We start from the raw sequence: 17,896 nt of genomic DNA on the forward strand, positions 1-17,896 counted from the left end.
ATAGTATCATTGAGAAGGTACTTAGATCTCTTACTCCTCGGTTTGATTACATTATTGTAGCAATTGAACATTCTAAGGATCTGAGCATCATGAGAATAGAAGAGCTGCAAATCAGTCTAGAGGTGCAAGAGTTGCATCTGACTAAAAGAACCTCTAAGAGAGAGGTAGGGCATGCTCTGAAAGCTTCTTTTGCCAAGAAGGACCAGAATTAGTCTTTTTTAGAGGCCAAGAAAATACATGGTAGTCTTTGCGAATGACTGTTAGTCAAACAAGGAAAGGGAGTCAGAAGAAGAAAACATAGCTAGAGGAGATTATGATGATGAACCTGTGTTATTGATGGCTTATAAATATGATGATAATGAACCTGTGCGATTGACGTTTTCTGATTTTGAAGGAGACTCTGAATATGAGTCAGAGTCAGAAGATGACTCTGAATCTGAAGTCGAGTCTGATTTTGAATATGAGTCAGAATCTGAAGGTTCTGAAGAAGAGTCAGAATATGAGGGTTCTAAAGATGAGTCAGAGTTAGAAGATGACTCTAAAGATAAAGATGAGTCAGACTCTGAAAGTGACTATGAAGATGAAGAAGACTCTGAAGGCGAGTCTGATTCTGAAGGTGAATTTGATTCTGATCCAGATTCTGATGATGATCCAGAATCTGGAGGTAATCAAATCTTTGAAGGTGGAGCCTTTAAAGGTGGTCCAACTTCTGAGGACGGTCAAGCATCCGATAATGTTCTAGAATTAGAAGGGGATTCTAAACAAGTTTAGAGATCATAAAGAATCATAAACATCCCAAGAAAGTTTGTAGAGTTTGATATGCTGCAAGATACTGAAATAGACTCTGAAGGAGAAGTCATCCAGTGTGCCATGTTAGTAGACTTTGAACCACTCAGTGTTGAAGAAGTGCTCAATAAGAAAGTGTGGTTGAAGGCCATGAAAAATGAACTTGAGCTTCTAAAATGATTTGACCTGCTAAATTGTAAGGTTGTTGTCACACCGTAAAAAAAATCACAAATTGGATTCTGATTCTAAAGGCGATGATGTAGATGCCACAACTTTTAAGCAGTTGGTTGACTCTCTGAGGTATTTGTGCAACGCCAAACCTGACATTTACTATATAGTTGGAATGGTTAGTAGGTTTATGAGTAAACCGAAGTGGTCTCATTACCAAGTTGTTGTCAGGATTTTGAGGTATATTAAGGGGACTCTGAAGTATGAAGTTTTGTTCTCTTCTGGTGAAAAAGTTAAGTCAAAACCGATGTATTACTCGGACTCTGATTGATGTAGAGTCGGAGTTGACGGAAGAATTACTTCTGGATATTTGTTTAAGTATCTGGGAATTCCTATTGCTTGGTATTCCAAGAAGCAGTCAGTTGTTGCTTTGTCAACCTATGAAGCATAAGATATTGCAGGTGTTGTGATTGCATGTCAAGCTATTTGGCTTTTGAATTTACTGCAGGATATGAAGACCAAGGTAAACAAGCCTCTGAAGTTGATGATTGATAACATGTCTGGAATCAATCTTTCTAAGAAACCAGTGTTGCATGGGAGAAGCAAGCATTTTGGGACTAAGTATCATTTTCTGAGAAGTCAAGTTCATAATGGAGTGCTAGAAATTATGCATTATAGCACCCAGAAGCAGCTGACAGATGTTCTGACGAAAGCGACCAAGACTGATCAGTTTTTCCACTTGAGAAATGGAATTGTTGTTGTTAATTTTGATTAGCTGAATATGAATTAAGGGATGGTGTTAGAAGTAATTCATCTTCAGCATTATTAGTATTTGTTTTGTTAAAAGCTTAACCTAGCTAGTGTAGGTTAGCATGTTGTTTATGTGGCATTATTATTTGTGTGTATATAGTACTATAGCTGTCAACAATTGTATCCGCTGAGTATTGTAGTGCAGTATGTGTGCAACCATTTTGCTGTAACCGTTTTAACAGAGTAGTGGAAGTTTGTTATTCTCTCTTCTCTCTTTTCTTTCATCTTCATCTTGTGCACCAACATTATTCACCCAGCAACACAATACCAGAAATTCAGAAACCATATGCATTCTTCCTCAACCAAGAATCCTAAACCTCCTTGATCTCACCTTTTAAATACCAAAACCTAGTGACAAATTGTGAGTGTCTGTGATGAATCTGAATGAACATGGGTAAATGTTACTAAAACAATTACCATTAGATTTAAAGAGATTATAAGAACGAGCCTCAAAGAGATTCATCTTGCTGACATATAAATTTCTAGATTCGAGATTCATATGAAAACAAGAAACCCCTTACTGACACAAATGACCCTTATTTATTTCCTGACTCAATAATCAAACTAAAAGAGAAAGAGGAGTGACAAGAGAATGAGATTTTTATGATTGTGATATATTGAAGGAGCTAGAAGTTTTTCTTTAATAAAAAAAATCAAAAAATAAAGTGAAATTCAATCCGAAGGGGCAATGAAAGTTAGAGCATCTCTAATGGATTCAAATTATTTTCGAGTTCTTTGTGGGATTCATTAAACCACATCATCTCGAAGTAACTCATCTAATTTTCCTTCTAATGGTGCAACTTTAAAAAACTCATATTGGATCCCACAATTTTATCTCATATATTAAAATTTAATTTATACTAAATTTCATTTTAACTTAAAATATTAATTTAAATTATTTAAATCAATATTAATGCGAAATAAAATAGTTAAACAAATCTAATTATATTTAAACTATAATCATAACTAAAGTAAAAGATCATTATTAAATTGTTAAAGTAAAATTAACATTTATAAAAAAAATAATTCATTTAGAAAATTATTAATATAAAATAAAATAAATATGTAAATCATTTATAAGGAAATAAATTGTTAAAGAAAAACATTGAAAAAAGCAGCATAATATTAATAAAGTGCAACCCTGTAGGTTAGATTAACAATGTTATTTTCCAAGGGAGGGTTCGAACCCCTTTAATTCCAAACTTTTGTTTTATACATTAATATTAGTAACTCCTCTAAACTTTCAATAATTAATTTATTACTTAACATTTGTTAAAAAATATAATTCAAAATAATTTAATTATTATTTGAAAACATAAATAATTTTAAAATTAATCATAGATTTTTATTTTTTAAAATTTAATAATTTATATTATTATTAAATAATATTATAAAATTAATTTTTACTTTTTAATATATAACATGGCAAAGTTGTATGACATGGTGCCACATAAAATCTACATCACAAATTCAAGTGTCAACTATACAAAAGTGGAAAGTGTCAACTATACAAAAGTGGAGGGGTATCAAAATATCAAAAAATATAAAAAAATGGATCAAAAAGTTGGTTGTTTTTAAAGGGGACTTGAAACTTATAAAAATCAAAATACGATGATTAAAATTATATTTAAGCCTAAACTAAAAAGAGTTGAAAGAAAGTATAATCACTATAAAAAAACTCTGATTTGCCACATGAAAAACACGTCACAACACAATATATCACATTGCAAATCAACTATTCTAAATTTGTCATTTCTATCAAATCATTGATTTCTATGCATTGTACCATATGTTTGGTTCCTTTGTGAGAACGTATATTATCGCATTTACTCCTCTAACTCAATTATCTTTTCTTCATTTCTTCAAATTTGGATGATGAGTGATATGGAGTGAGGGGAAGAAAAAGAGAGGGAGGCGGGTATTGTGTTTTGATGGGTGAAGGAAGATGAATCTTTAGGTTTCTGCTTCTAATAATGTGTTGGGGAGCGGTGTAGCTGTAAGTGTGGAGTGCGCGTAAGAGGGGTGAGGGGTGAATTAGGTACTTTGATCGATTTTTGATTTTAGTGAAATTTTACTTTTACTTTATAGTTTGATAGAGTAAATGAAAGCGGTAATTGAAAAAAAATAAAGAACACTTAGGGATTATACTAGTTCCTCTCACAATCCGAGAGTAGTATAGTCCCCTTATCACATGTAAGAGATTTCATTATTTGTTATAACTTTGTACAAGCCTAATCCTAGTCTATACACACAAGTTACTAACTTAATCAATAAGGAACATTCCCTTATGATTTTACAAAGTAGAAAAAGAAAATAATCCTCTCTTTTTCACTCTTTTATTTCCAACAATCCTGGACAATAAGGTATACACATAAATCTGAGTTTTTACAAGACGTTTGAAGTTGTAAGATGTATATCAAAAACTTGAATTTATCTTCCATTTCAAGTATACAATTCACAAGTATGTTTACAAGTATTTATAACAGAAATGATGGAACTTTTTTATTTTATGCAATGAAAATGAATACAGGAAGTTTCACTCAAAAACTTATGACACAAGACACTTGCTTTTTTAAAAAGGTGAAAGATTGAGTTTGAAGTGTAATGAAAGAGGCGAGTTTTCAAAATATGAAACCTTAGGTATTTATACATGAATCATATATGTAGGAATGAGTATATTACCATGAATCGATGCCTTGATTGACAGATACAATTTTGAATATGTTAGAATCAGATTTTCTGTCAAAAAGTGTCATTGCTTCAGTGGTAAACAGTTAACACATAATCCTAATTGGTTACAACTGAAGTGTTTTATGAAAATTGAGTTTTTTCGAAGGTGTAACCGGTTACAGGTAATGGTTAATTGGTTACACCTGATTTCATTTTGAAAAATAGTTAAAATTTCATTTGTGTAACCGGTTAACAACATAGTGTAACCGGTTACACCTGATGCAGAAGTGAAAAATTCCTTTAAAATAGTTGAGATGCAAAACCATTTGATATCAAAAATTATTTTATGCATCATGATTATTTGTTAAAGATGTTACTGAGCATTATGGTAAACACATGAACAAATTGCAACTTTCACCTCAATGAAGTGATCAATCTTCCAAGCTCCAAGGATATTTTGACATTGTTGATTGAGACGTAATTCTTGTTACCATATAACTTTGAACATGAAATGTTTTCTCATTCTTTGAAAGTGCACATGATCTTTGTGAAAATATCTGCTAATTGGTTATGCGTATCCATGAATGTCGCTTCAATATCACCCTTAAGCACATGATCTCGTCAGAAATGATGTCGAATGTCTATATGTTTGGTCCTTGAGTGCATGGCTAGATTTTTTGTTATGTTGATTGCACTTGTATTATCATATTTCAATCGAATGCATCCAAGGTTCACGCCATAGTCGCAAAGTTGTTGTTTTAACCAAAGGATTTGTTCACAATAACTTCTTGCAGCAGTATATTCTGCATCAGTTGTACTAAGAGCCACACATGCTTTCTTTTTGGAGGACCACGATACGAGAGTGTTTCCTAGGATATGACATATGTCGCTTGTGCTTTTCCGGTCTGTTTTACAATTTGTATAATCTGAGTCAGAATAACCAATTAAATCCCATACGCTACCTTTAGGATACCATAAGCCAACGTTTGTTATTCCTTTGAGGTACTCCATGATTCTCTTCACATAGGCAAGATGTGATTCCTTCGGATTTGCTTGAAACCGCGCACAAAGACAAATATTAAACATTATGTTTGAACAACTTACCATCAAATATAATAATGAACCAATCATATCTCGATATTTAGTGATATCAATTGAAACATGGGATTAATCTTGATCTACGTACGTTCTGGAACCCATTGGAGTGATAGTTTCTTTGCAATTGTCCATATCAAATTTTTTTCAGCAACTCTTTGCAATACATGGATTGGTTGATGAAGATGTCATTCTTTAGTTGCTTAATTTGAAGTCCAAGAAATCAGTTCATCTTACCCATCATAGACATATTGAACTCTCCTTTCATCATCAATGAAAACTCTTCACATAGTTCTTTGTTCATTGAACCGAATATGATGTCGTCAACATAGACTTGAACCAATAAAGTATGATTTTTAATTATCTTAATAGACAAATTATTATCAACCTTACCTTTTTCAAATCATCTTTCACATAGAAAGTTGCTAAGTCTATCATATCATGCTCTTGATGCTTGCTTTAATCCATAAAGAGTCTTTTTCAACTTGAAGACATGTGAAGGATTCTTGAAGTCTTCAAAACCGGGAGGTTGTTTGACATAGACTTCCTCATTGACGTATCCATTCAAGATGATGCTTTTGACGTCCATTTGGAATAACTTAAAATTTAATGAACAAGCATAAGCAAGTAAAAAATGAATAGCTTCTAACTTTGCAACTAGAGCAAATGTTTCTTCAAAGTTGATTCCTTCTTCTTGATTGTAAGCTTGAGCCACCAACCTTGCTTTGTTTCGAATAATTATAACATTTTCGTCAAGTTTTTTCTTAAACACCCATTTGGTACCAATAATGTGTTTTTAACTTGACTTATGAACAAGTTCCCAAACTTGATTCCTTTCGAATTGATTTAATTCTTCTTACATGGCAAGTATCCATTAGTCGTCTTCTAAGGATTCACCTATTTTTTAAAAATCTATTTGAGAAACAAATGTCATATTCAAGCAAGCATCCTTGAGATTTAGTCTTGTTGTAACTCCTTCACTTATATCACCAATAACATTGTCAATTGGGTGATCACGATGGGTTCTCCATTTTAAGGAAGATCACTTTGATTTGACTCTTATTGGATGAATTCCTCTTTGTGTTTTGATTGATCATCATTGTTGACTTTGGTAACATCTTTCATATGAACTTCTAAAATATCATTATCATCATCACAAACAACTATATCCTCCTTAGAGGGGATAGATTCATCAAAAGAAATATGCATTGATTCTTCTGTAGTTAAAGTTCTTTTATTATAAATCCTATAAGCTTTGCTAGTAAGGGAGTAAACAAGAAATATACATTTGTCATACTTCTTGTCAAACTTACAGAGATTGTCTTTGTCATTATTGAGGACAAAGCACTTGCATCCATAGATATGAAAGTGAGAAATGTTTGGATTTCTTCCTTTAAAGAGTTCATATGGAGTCTTGTTTGGCCAAAATTACATGATCATAGAAAATAAGAGGGAAAATACATTACCCTAAAGCGCTGATGGAAGCGTAAGGAACTCTCAACATCCTGGCTGCCCAATTCACCCATCAATAAAGAAATTTTCCCTTACCTTGGAATTGCAGAGTTTCTGGATTATATTGTTGTTTCAACTTTGTTATAGCTTTCCTTAGGGTTTCCTAGTCATTTGTCTATTTTTCCCAATTTCTCTTAATTCCAACTTTTCTATTTAAATAACCTAATAGGTATTGGAAAATTTTCAACTTTCCCCTCAACATTTCATTATTACACCTTAAACCTCTAATTTTATTAAAAACTCTAATTTCTCCCTCTACTCTCATTTTTTCATAAATTATTATTAAATTTGAATAAATATTTTATTCAAATAAATATTTAATCAAAATTCCTTAATTTTCTCCTCTCTCAACTTATTCCAAAATAATTAAATTTATCAAATTATTCATAATAACCTCAATAATTCTATTTTATTTTTTTGCTCTCCAATCTTATAACCCCGGAAATTATTAAATTACCAAAATATCCCTACGCACCGAAAAACACCAAAAAATCAAGTATAACAAATAGAACACACCAATAATTAAATAAAATACTCAAAAAAATTGGGTTGTTACACCTGCTACCTTTTCACTATCACAAAATCCTATGGTAGGTCTTTCTAGTTTCCCTATCAAAGTGTCCCCCTCATTTTAGTTGTGAACGTGACTCTTGTGGAAACAAAAGTATTTGGACTTATCTGCTCTGAATGATTCTTTGACTGGGCAGGGATTCCTGATCCCGACTTCCTTGAACTAAAAGTTCACACATTCTTTTTATATTTTTTCCCTTGAAGTGTCCAAGGGAATGTAAGCGTTGAACTTGATCGGGGTCTGAGATGCATTTCTTCTCTATGACGACTGCTTTTCTCTTTCTAGTGCCTGGTTGTGTATGTTGTTCACATATCCTTGACATGTATATCCTTCTTCGGCCATGAACTATTCTTCATAACTTATATAGGGTTGCCTCCTTATCAGGAAATATACTGGTAGACTCTTACAAAGTGATCCTTTCTGCCTTATCAAAAAATATTTTTGGACCCTTACAAATGGATCCTTGTCACCTTATCAGGAAATATTGTTAGACCCTTACAAAGGGATCCTTGTCGCCTTGTTTGTGCAACGACCTAAGATTTGTTAGGGGGCTCAAATTTTCAAGTCTCGTCTTAGGGACTTGACTATCTAAGCCTCTCCCGAGAGACTTTTCTTTTCAAGTCTCGCATGAGGGACTCGACTATCTAAGTCTCGCTCGAGGGACCCATCTTGTCAAGTCTCACATGATGGATTCAACTATCTAAGTCTCGTCGAGGGACTCGTCTTTTCAAATCTTACTTAAGGGACTCGACTATCTATGTATTGTCCGATGGACTCTCCTTTTCATATCTCGCATAAGGGATTCGACTATCTAAGTCTCGCTCTAGGTACTCGCCTTTTTAAGTCTCAATTAAGGGACCCGACTATCTAAGAATTTCCTGGAGGATTCGCCTTTTCAAATCTCACCTAAGGGCTTAACTATCTAAGTTTCGCTTGAGGGACTCAAATTGGTAAGTCTCACCGGAGGGACTCGATTTCCTAAATTTTGCTCAAAAAAGATTACCATCTACTTTGTTTAATCACTTCACCTTTCTCAGGCCTCGTGCTTGAGGGACTATGGATTGGAAAAATCTTGATTGGGCCTTAAAAGTTAGTGATATATAGCTCAATAAGATCAAAGGTGTTACGAGATGGCCAAAAGATGAAAAAATGGGCATGATAAGGCGGGTAATGGGTCGCCCAAATGGAACTCGAGTTTCCTGACCTAAGCCTATGTCCATCACAAGCCAACCGCCTCAATGTGTGGTTAGTGAGTTGTTCTTGAAAGGGAGGAATTTGGTCAAAGATTCTAAGAAAATTGCTCATCCTGTTTTGGTGGAGAGCGGGTATTCATATTCCTTCGCCATCTCCAAGTAGTTAGATTTGGAATGGTTCTTCGCCCACACTCTGGCTCATGGATCACAATAAATATCCAGACCCCTAGGGTTGGAAGGGGATCGGTTAACTTTTAGAGATATCGGCAAATAAAGCGGTTTCACACAATACATTATCGTGTGATCCATTATATTATGCTTTTCAGAAGCATGACCATCAATATAATTGTATTCCTCGGGTTAAACACATACTTAGAAATTCCAATACGAGAAATTGAATTATAAACAACCACACATACTTTATAAGGAAACAGTGTAATTGTGTAGTAGAGAATCTAAATAGTCACACTTTTATTCTCGTAACCCATTCTATTAAAATGAAGTTCTCATAGGGAAACTAATCGATTATTGAGTTCATTGGACCAAACACATACTCGAAAAATTCGATCGAAGATATTCCAACTAGGCATGGCAATAAGGTGGGTCTAGGACGGTTTTTACCTCCCCCAAACCCAAACCCAAATCCCCAAACAGTATTCGTTCCCCGCCCCAAACTCAAACGGAGATGGAGAATCAAAACCCAAACTCATCCCAAACGGGTTCGGGTATCCTCTCCCATCCACCATTCATTTAGTGAAATCAATATTTTTAATAGAAATATTTATTTTTTTGCAAAGTAAAATTACATTACAAATAATAAAATTAAACAATCTAAAAAAATTTCATACATATATTTCAAATATTTTAAATAATAAATTAAAATTAAAATATAAAAACATTGACCACGTATTTAATATTCTAAATGATCAAAAATAAATAATAATGTACATAATGAAATAAACGGGGCGGGTTCGGGGTGGGTACTAGTGTCCCCATTACCCGATCCGTCCCCATATTTTATAATCAGGGAAAACCCAAACCCGAGCCCAAATCCAGTCAAAGTGAGTTTTTTCCGTCAACTTCGGAGCGGGTTCGAGTGGGTACCTGCGGGTACGGGTTATGTTGCATGCCTAATTCCAACTCTAAAATTTGTAGGATTTTAAATAGAAATTTAAATCTTTAATTGAATATAAAAAGAAGTTTAAAATTAAAGTTTTAATCCCTAAAAAATGTTATTTATAAATTTTGGGCATTTTTATTTTAAAAATAATTGGCACTTTTTAAAAACTTTGAAAATTCTAAAAATTTAGTAAACAAACAAAAATAAAATTTTTGAAAACTTTATTATTTTTATTTTTAAATTTTCTTGAGAATAAAATATGCCAACTTTAAGATAAAATATAATTTAAAAAATTATTAATTATTTTGTATACATCCAAATTATTAACTTATTTAAAAAAATAAAGATACTTTAAAATTATAATTTAGTATAATATGATAATATAAAATAAAAAAATTATAAAATAAATAATATAATTTTATATATATAAATTATTAAGTCAGTTAAATAACTTTTTCGACACCCTAAATAGAATTTTTTACCAAAATAATCCAATTTTTCAAGAAAAATCCCAAAATAACGTTGGTTTAAAAAAAAAATCCAAAGTACCCCACTTTTAGGAGGAGGCGGCAATCCAATTGGCGACTCCTCTTAAAAATTGAATGGAGGCGCCAATTGGACTGGCTGGGCACATGGTGCATCCAATCCAATTGGCGCCCATGTGTATCACTTGAGAGGAGGCGCCAATTGGATTGACACCTCAGTGTAAAATGCAATTTTTTTATTATAAATAGATGTGTTGTGTGAATCATTTTTTCACATCTCATTTCATCATTTGGCAATCATGTTTGGTGTTCATCGTCGATACGGAAAGGTGATTTATGCGAGAGACAAACCTCAGATGTTGATGTTGTTCTGGAACATCACTATGTTCGATCAACTGAAGAGGGAGTTGGTTCGTTGGTTAGATGGGAAAATACCAGAAGGGGAGAAACTTAGAAGTATTGAGAGACTCGACAATATCTTTGGTTGGGTGCGAATGAAAACTGATAAGGATGCTAGGGAAATGATGTTCGGTCGAGATGACATCAATTTGATTGTTGTAATCAATTAGAAATATTTCTGTTTTTAGTTAGTTTATTTTGTACTAATGTTTGTTGTGAACCTCGTTGTAACAAAATTTTTATGATATATAATGATTGAATGTTACAGAAATACAATGTTATAAAAAGCTTATGACCCAGATGATACTCCTCGATTGGGACAGTTGTTCTTGTTGTGTCCTGGTTGACAATAAATACTATATAATCTTATCATTTTATCTGTCAAATCCATTTCAGTCCTGATACGTGTGCTATTTGGTCTTCCTTTTTTTCTTTCTACGCATCTCGTCATTGTGCCAAACTATATCACCTTCATATGAAGACCAGTATTCCTTCATTGGTAGCACCGAGAAGCTTTTATTATATACATTCATAACGGTGACGGCCTTGTACACATCAGGTAAATGGTTGGAAGCGTCTTGACGAGTATATGCGCATGCTGCAATGATATGGCAGCAAGGAATGCGGAAGGCTTGGAATTTTCCACAGTCGCACCAACTTCTATTCAGTCTAACAGCATAGGTTAAATTTGGTCTCCTCCCCTCATTGTGGTCCATTGTTTCCTGGACGCTGAAGTTTTTCCTATGATGGTCAAAGAATGTTACAGCGTGTGTGCTAGCTTTGATGCTCTCCTCTTTCATGACTCCCATGCAACACTCACTAAATACTTTCCCAAACATTAACACTGCACTCCATCTTTCACCTCTGGTTGCGAAAGTAGAAGCCAACATATAATAGGTCGACCTTACCAAGGAGGTTATTGGCAGATTTCTAATTCCTTTGAATACCTTGTTCATGCATTCCACAATGTTTGTTGTCATGTGGCCCCATCGACAACATCCGCCAAATGCCCTTGTCCACTACTCTACTGGTATGTTATTCAGTCATCTTCCAGCGTCTTTATTACACAGTCTAATTTCATCACGATAATATTGAAATGACGGCTGAGTTAGAGCATACCCAACATTCACCACCTTCTTGTGAAGATTCTTATCCTTTATTGCACGCATGAAGTTTTGTGCAATATGTCTAATGCAATAGACATGGGTAGAAGTAGGATCATGTCATCCGTTGTCATGGTTGTTGTATGCACTCTCAATGGCAACATGTCTATCAGAAATCAAACAAAGATTGGCTTATGGAGCCACGTGCGTTCTTAGATGTCGAAGAAAGAAACCACATCCACCTGTCGTTTCACCTTCAACCAGAGCAAAGGCAATGGGAAAGACATTGTTGTTGCCGTCTTGTGCAACCGCCATAAGCAAAGTACCCTTGTATTTTCCATATAACCAAGTGCCATCAATTTGAATAATAGGTTTGCAGAATGCGAAACCTTTGGTGCATGGGTCAAACGCCCAAAAGAGACGGTGAAAGATTATATTACCTATAACACAGGTTCCGTCTGGCATCATTGTTGGCAATGTCTCCATAATTTCCACAGTTCTTGGGACATATGTTTTTAGTCCCCATAAAAACCGTGACAATTCTTTGTATGAATCCTCCTGGTTGCCGAATAGTTGTTCAACAACCTTTGTCCTTTCAATCCATGCTTTCTTGTAAGATGGAGTATAATTATATCTTGTTCTAATATGGGATATAATTATACTCACCTTCACTGGTGGGTCTTTATTAACCAACGGCAGAATGTCTTGACATATCAATGCATCACTTAATGTACGGTGATCTTGTTCAACGTTAGTTGCAATGCAATTGTGAGGTGGGTCTATTGAAGTTATCTCCCAAGAGTCGTTTTTCTTTTTGTAAGACGCAGCCAACCGAAACTTATAAAGGATGTTACGATATTCTATGACATACCTTCTCGAATCAGTGTGTTTCACTGTAAAATCAGCAGAGTTGTTCATGTGGAATTTTTTGATAGCTTGCACACATTCTTCTTTGGTACGAAACATGTCTCCCACCTTTAATTCGCCTTTTGATCGTGGATACGGGTTATAGAAAACACTGATGGATGTTTCATCGTCATGCAGATGCATGTTTGTCATATGTTGAGGAGGATTATACACATGACTAGGAGGTATTGGCGGTGGTTGATCATCATCTTCAATGTCGTTGTTCAGCATGTGATCTACCTGTATCTCGGTCTCCTCTTCTTCTTCATCAACGATGTTCACTTCTGCATCTGCTTCTGGGTTGACGTCATCTGAGCATTGTGGATCAAATTCACCAGATTCATCCTAACTGGTTATTTGAGACTGCTGAGATGGTATACATGGTTGAATAGTAATATACAACTCAATATAATTGCAGCCTGAATGTTCATGACTAACAAACATGTATTTAACATCTTCATCACCCCGTACCTTAAGCGGTAAAAACTTGCATTGACTGTTCTAAAAAAATATTGGATTTTGATACGTGATCTTTGACACAATACCCGATCCTATACAGGATTGTATTCTTTTTTTCAAATGCAAGAAGGTTGCATTTCTCTTGATCGTAAGTCGAATGGTATCGGTGTTTCATAAACAAAAACCGTATAACTCAGACTCGCATGTTTCACCATTGCAGTGAATGTTGATACTATATTTCGATGAAGATGACATTGTGTAGATGAAAACTATTTTCTTGTTGCAGATGAATATGGGTTGAGTCTTGGGTGTTGGTAGTAAGACACTTAAATAGGTGAGTGATTTGTCGCACATGCAAGCTAGTTCGAAGTGATGTGTCACACATGCAAGCTAGTCCGAAATGATGTGTCAACCATGCAAGCTAGTCATAAGTGACATGTCCAAGCAATCAGACCTAGGTGTGTCACGCATGTCCCTATGGAGGCGCCAATTTGAATGGCGACACCATGTACAAAATGCACATGAGCGCCAGTTCATTTGGCTACCACATGCAAACATAATTTTCCATGCTCCAATTCATTTTCCTATAAATTCATCCACACTATCAACACTTATTCCACACCATCACTCACTACTTCTTCTAGAATTTCATCTGTAACAACTTCTTATAGTTTCATCTGCACCAACCACTTTCATCCCTGACAAAATGTCTATCCTCACCATGGACGAATTGCACAGAGGAATGGTTGCAAATATAGCAACTTATGTAAGCGTTTTATTGTTTTGCTATTTGTTTTAATAGAGTACCTTTTTATAACATATCAACTTAGTAAAAAAAAACTATTCTTTCTTTTATAGGATGTTTCAAGGTTCCGTACTCGGGTCCACGAATATGTCCACATGGATCCGATGATTCAACCTTATGTTGAACTCGCCGGTTTTGGACATATAAGCAAAATTATGTCTTGGTCGATGGATAACAAATTCATTCTTGCTTTATGCGAAAGATGGCGTCCCGACACACACACATTTTGGTTCCCAACCGGTGAGTGTATCATGACGTTAGAAGACGTCTACATGCTTTTGGAACTGCCCATTAAAGGTAAGGCTGTAAATGGTAAAACCAACTATGCAAATTCAATTTACATGGACCTCTTGAAGACTGATTTGTTAGATAATAACTCAAGAGCTCAAGGTATACTCCTTTCACGCCTTAAGTTATACTATAACAGTTTATACTTAGATGAGTATTCTACCGAAGATGCTCGAATAATAAAAACTAGGTGTTACATTATGCTTTTAATTGGTTCTTTTTTATTTCCCGAAGGTAGTGGTTCTAGTATGCATATTATGTATTTACCTTTACTAAGACATGTAGATAGAATAGGAAGTTATAGTTGGGGATCTGCTTGTCTGACATATCTCTATAGCTCTTTCTGTAAAAACTCACACAAAGACACATCTACCTTTTCTAGATGCGTTATTTTTCTCCAAGCATGGGGTTGGTCAAGACTACCGTCCCTAACACCCGTCAACAACAACCCTTTCACATTCCCGTATGCATAAAATTAAGTTGTTTAAATTGCTATATATTTACTTACTTCTTTAACGATTATTATCTCTAACTAATATTTTTACCTTTTTGGTGTAGATGGTCGGCATGTGGTATGAGTTATAACAGATGTCCTAGACACTATATTACTCAGTATCGCAATCTGTTGGATCACCTTCGACCGACAAACGTTAGGATAATAACCTCATTATTTAGTTAATTTATTAACTTCTTCTACCAAGATTATAATCCAAGTTACTTTCACATTTCAGTTCATTTGGCGTCCCTACCTAAATTTGGATAACAACCATGAGGTCAACGCTGTAGACGCGGCCGTATGGACTGCATGCACACTGATAATAAGATTCACAATTATGGAGATGCACAACAATGATCGTGTGAAGTTGCAGTTCGGTATGCCCCAAAACATCCCAGATCCCCCAGCAAGCCTAGGAGAATGGAATCTGCGTAAAGTTAACGACCAATGGAACTTCAATCCATGGCAAAGCTTCGCAAGATCTGAGTGTCGCAAATGAAAGCACCACCATGACCATGTCTTAATTGACACAGTCATGCCAAATGAAGAAAAACCAAGTCGTACTTATATGGCTTGGTACAAATCGGTTGGTTTTCAGTTCATCGCCGAGGATATGTACTTGTACGACCCATGCCAACAAACTTACACACCATACACCTCAATATCTAACCCCCAACAACATTGTCAGACCGGATACACAAAACCCCCTATCTGTCAAACTTTCCATTCCACCAACACACAAACATACAACCAAAATATGCCATACACCCAACCCCAATACCAAGAGCATACCCCATACCACCACCAACAAATTGATCATCAACCTGAGACCCAACATCGCTTCGCACCCAACACATCACCCTACCAAAGTCTCCTTAGCCAGAACACCCAACGATCATTCAACACCAACCGCCCCTCCTCCTAACATAGCCAAGAAGCCCAAACCTCATAAAACAAAAACCTCGAACAACCCTATCTCTACCAAACATCCCAACAATTTTTCCAACCTTTCCTCAACGCATCATTCACACCCATGTCTCCCTTCAACAGTCTCGGTCGCCCATCAATGAGTCAAACACAACCCATCTACTATGGCATGGTTCATGAACTCAGCTACGGCGGTACACCCTCTATGCATACTGAAGACTATGTCAATTTGTCTAACTATCTCAATAGGCCATCTCCTGTAGTTGGTGGTGACGCTTCTGGCCCCTCAGATGCTCAAACACCAGTGGTGAATCATCAACATGGGTTAGGGTAACGGGTTATGGTAGCTAGGGGATGTGGGACCGGAGGTCGATTAGGTGATCCCGGTCATCACCATTAGGCTTTTTTGTGTAAACGAGAATTTTTATTAATATCAATTGGTCTTATTTCAAAATTATGTATCACGTAGACTGTTTAACAAAAAAAATTGCATTTTACACTGAGGTGTCAATCCAATTGGCGCCTCCTCTCAAGTGATACACATGGGCGCCAATTGGATTGGCTGCACCATCTGCCCTAGCCAATCCAATTGGCGCTTCCATTGAATTTTTAAGAGGAGTCGCCAATTGGATTGACGTCTCCTCCTAAAAGTGGGGTACTTTGGGAATTTTTTTGAAAACATGGTTATTTTGAGAATTTTCTTGAAAATCAGGGTTATTTTCGTAAAAAATTCCCTTAAATAAGTCATTTAGTCATTTATTGTTTAGTAAAATATTATATCTTTTAAAAAAATAAAAAATTCTCTTACTAACAAGCGCCAAAACTAAACCCTGGAGTTACTTGATCCCCAACATTTATCGGATGAGATATGGGAGGCGCTCATTCCAAATAACTTCAAGATGCCATTGTTGGTTAAGTTCGACATGCGCAGCTAACTGTATGAACATGTTGCCTCCATTAACACTCAAATGGTCGGAACATGCAGAGAGTTTATTTCCCTACTTTTTCCCGATATTTCCTAGAAAGTCGATTGTATGACTCTTTATTTTAAGGAATCCTCAAAAGATTGGATATTTTTCTTGTTAGAAAACTCCATTGTTTTTTGTCTTTATTGAATTCTTTGTTAAGACTATTCAAAGCCTTTTGCATGGTTGACTTTCTTGTAAAAAAGCTCTCGAGTTTTTTTTCTTGGATGAATTCCTTGCTAGGGATCTCCAAAAAATTTGATTGGTTGAATTTCTTGTTAAAAATCTCCAAAATCCTCATGTATATTCTAAAGTGTCGCATATCATCTCTAACAAGTTGATAGAACATACGTTGAATATTCCCCAATGTCTTTTCTTCAGCAAATTGTCATCCCTAGTAAGTCCTCGCCCTCATTGTCCTTTTCATTTCCTATGGATAACCGTTCCATATATTTCCATTATTCCCCACAGACTCGCCTTTCATTCTTCATCCATCATTAAATCTTATGCTAGGGTTCATCTCATACCCATCGTATCTCTAGCAAACCAAAAAAAAAGAGCCCTTCATACATTCACAACATATCATTTTATTTCATTTCATCAAGGGACAAAATTTGGATCCTTTAGTATTTAACTATCTCTCACCCCAAGCATATGAAGAGTGCCACACTTCATATTATATGGTCAACGATACTTAAATAGGGGCAGTTGCCAGACCCCAAATTTTCCCATCATTCAATAAATCGATGCATTCATCATGACATTCACATCATTTGCATAGCTAACATGCATTTCATCCCGCATAATACTTAAAATGTCGACCAAAATAAATTTGCGGTTCTACAGACAGGCCTGTTGAATCAATTTTCAAATGTACATAAAGTTAGGGGACAAAAAATTTCAAGATCAAGCTTGCAGTTGTCAGTTTTATTGATCTACGATTTGCATAGTTTAACTTGATGTGCTCGTTTTATTTTTCGACTTCGTTTGCATTCGCATGTTAATCATCCCGAGTCTTCTCAACCGAACTATTTTTACTTCAAAATTTGATATTTTCCTATCTTTTTTCCAGAAGTTTATTTCGCGTATATCATTTTAGTGCATTAATTTTATTCTTTCGAGCATCATTTATGCTCGA

General features: G+C 35.2%; 1 protein-coding gene across 1 annotated transcript; it reads left to right on the top strand.

The window, feature by feature from the left end:
* Nucleotides 1-336: 336 nt before the first annotated feature.
* LOC127102847 (uncharacterized) lies at nt 337-771 on the top strand. Its single transcript, XM_051040173.1, has one exon. It carries the CDS (start codon nt 337-339, stop codon nt 769-771), a length of 435 nt encoding a protein of 144 aa, XP_050896130.1.
* Nucleotides 772-17,896: the final 17,125 nt, after the last annotated feature.

This window comes from Lathyrus oleraceus, chromosome 7 (genome assembly GCF_024323335.1).
Source record: "Lathyrus oleraceus cultivar Zhongwan6 chromosome 7, CAAS_Psat_ZW6_1.0, whole genome shotgun sequence".
NCBI classification, from domain to species: Eukaryota; Viridiplantae; Streptophyta; class Magnoliopsida; order Fabales; family Fabaceae; genus Lathyrus; species Lathyrus oleraceus.

Bases quoted from the DNA above. Each gene is read 5' to 3' on its own strand.
- LOC127102847 (XM_051040173.1), top strand. From the start codon at position 337: ATGGCTTATAAATATGATGATAATGAACCTGTGCGATTGACGTTTTCT.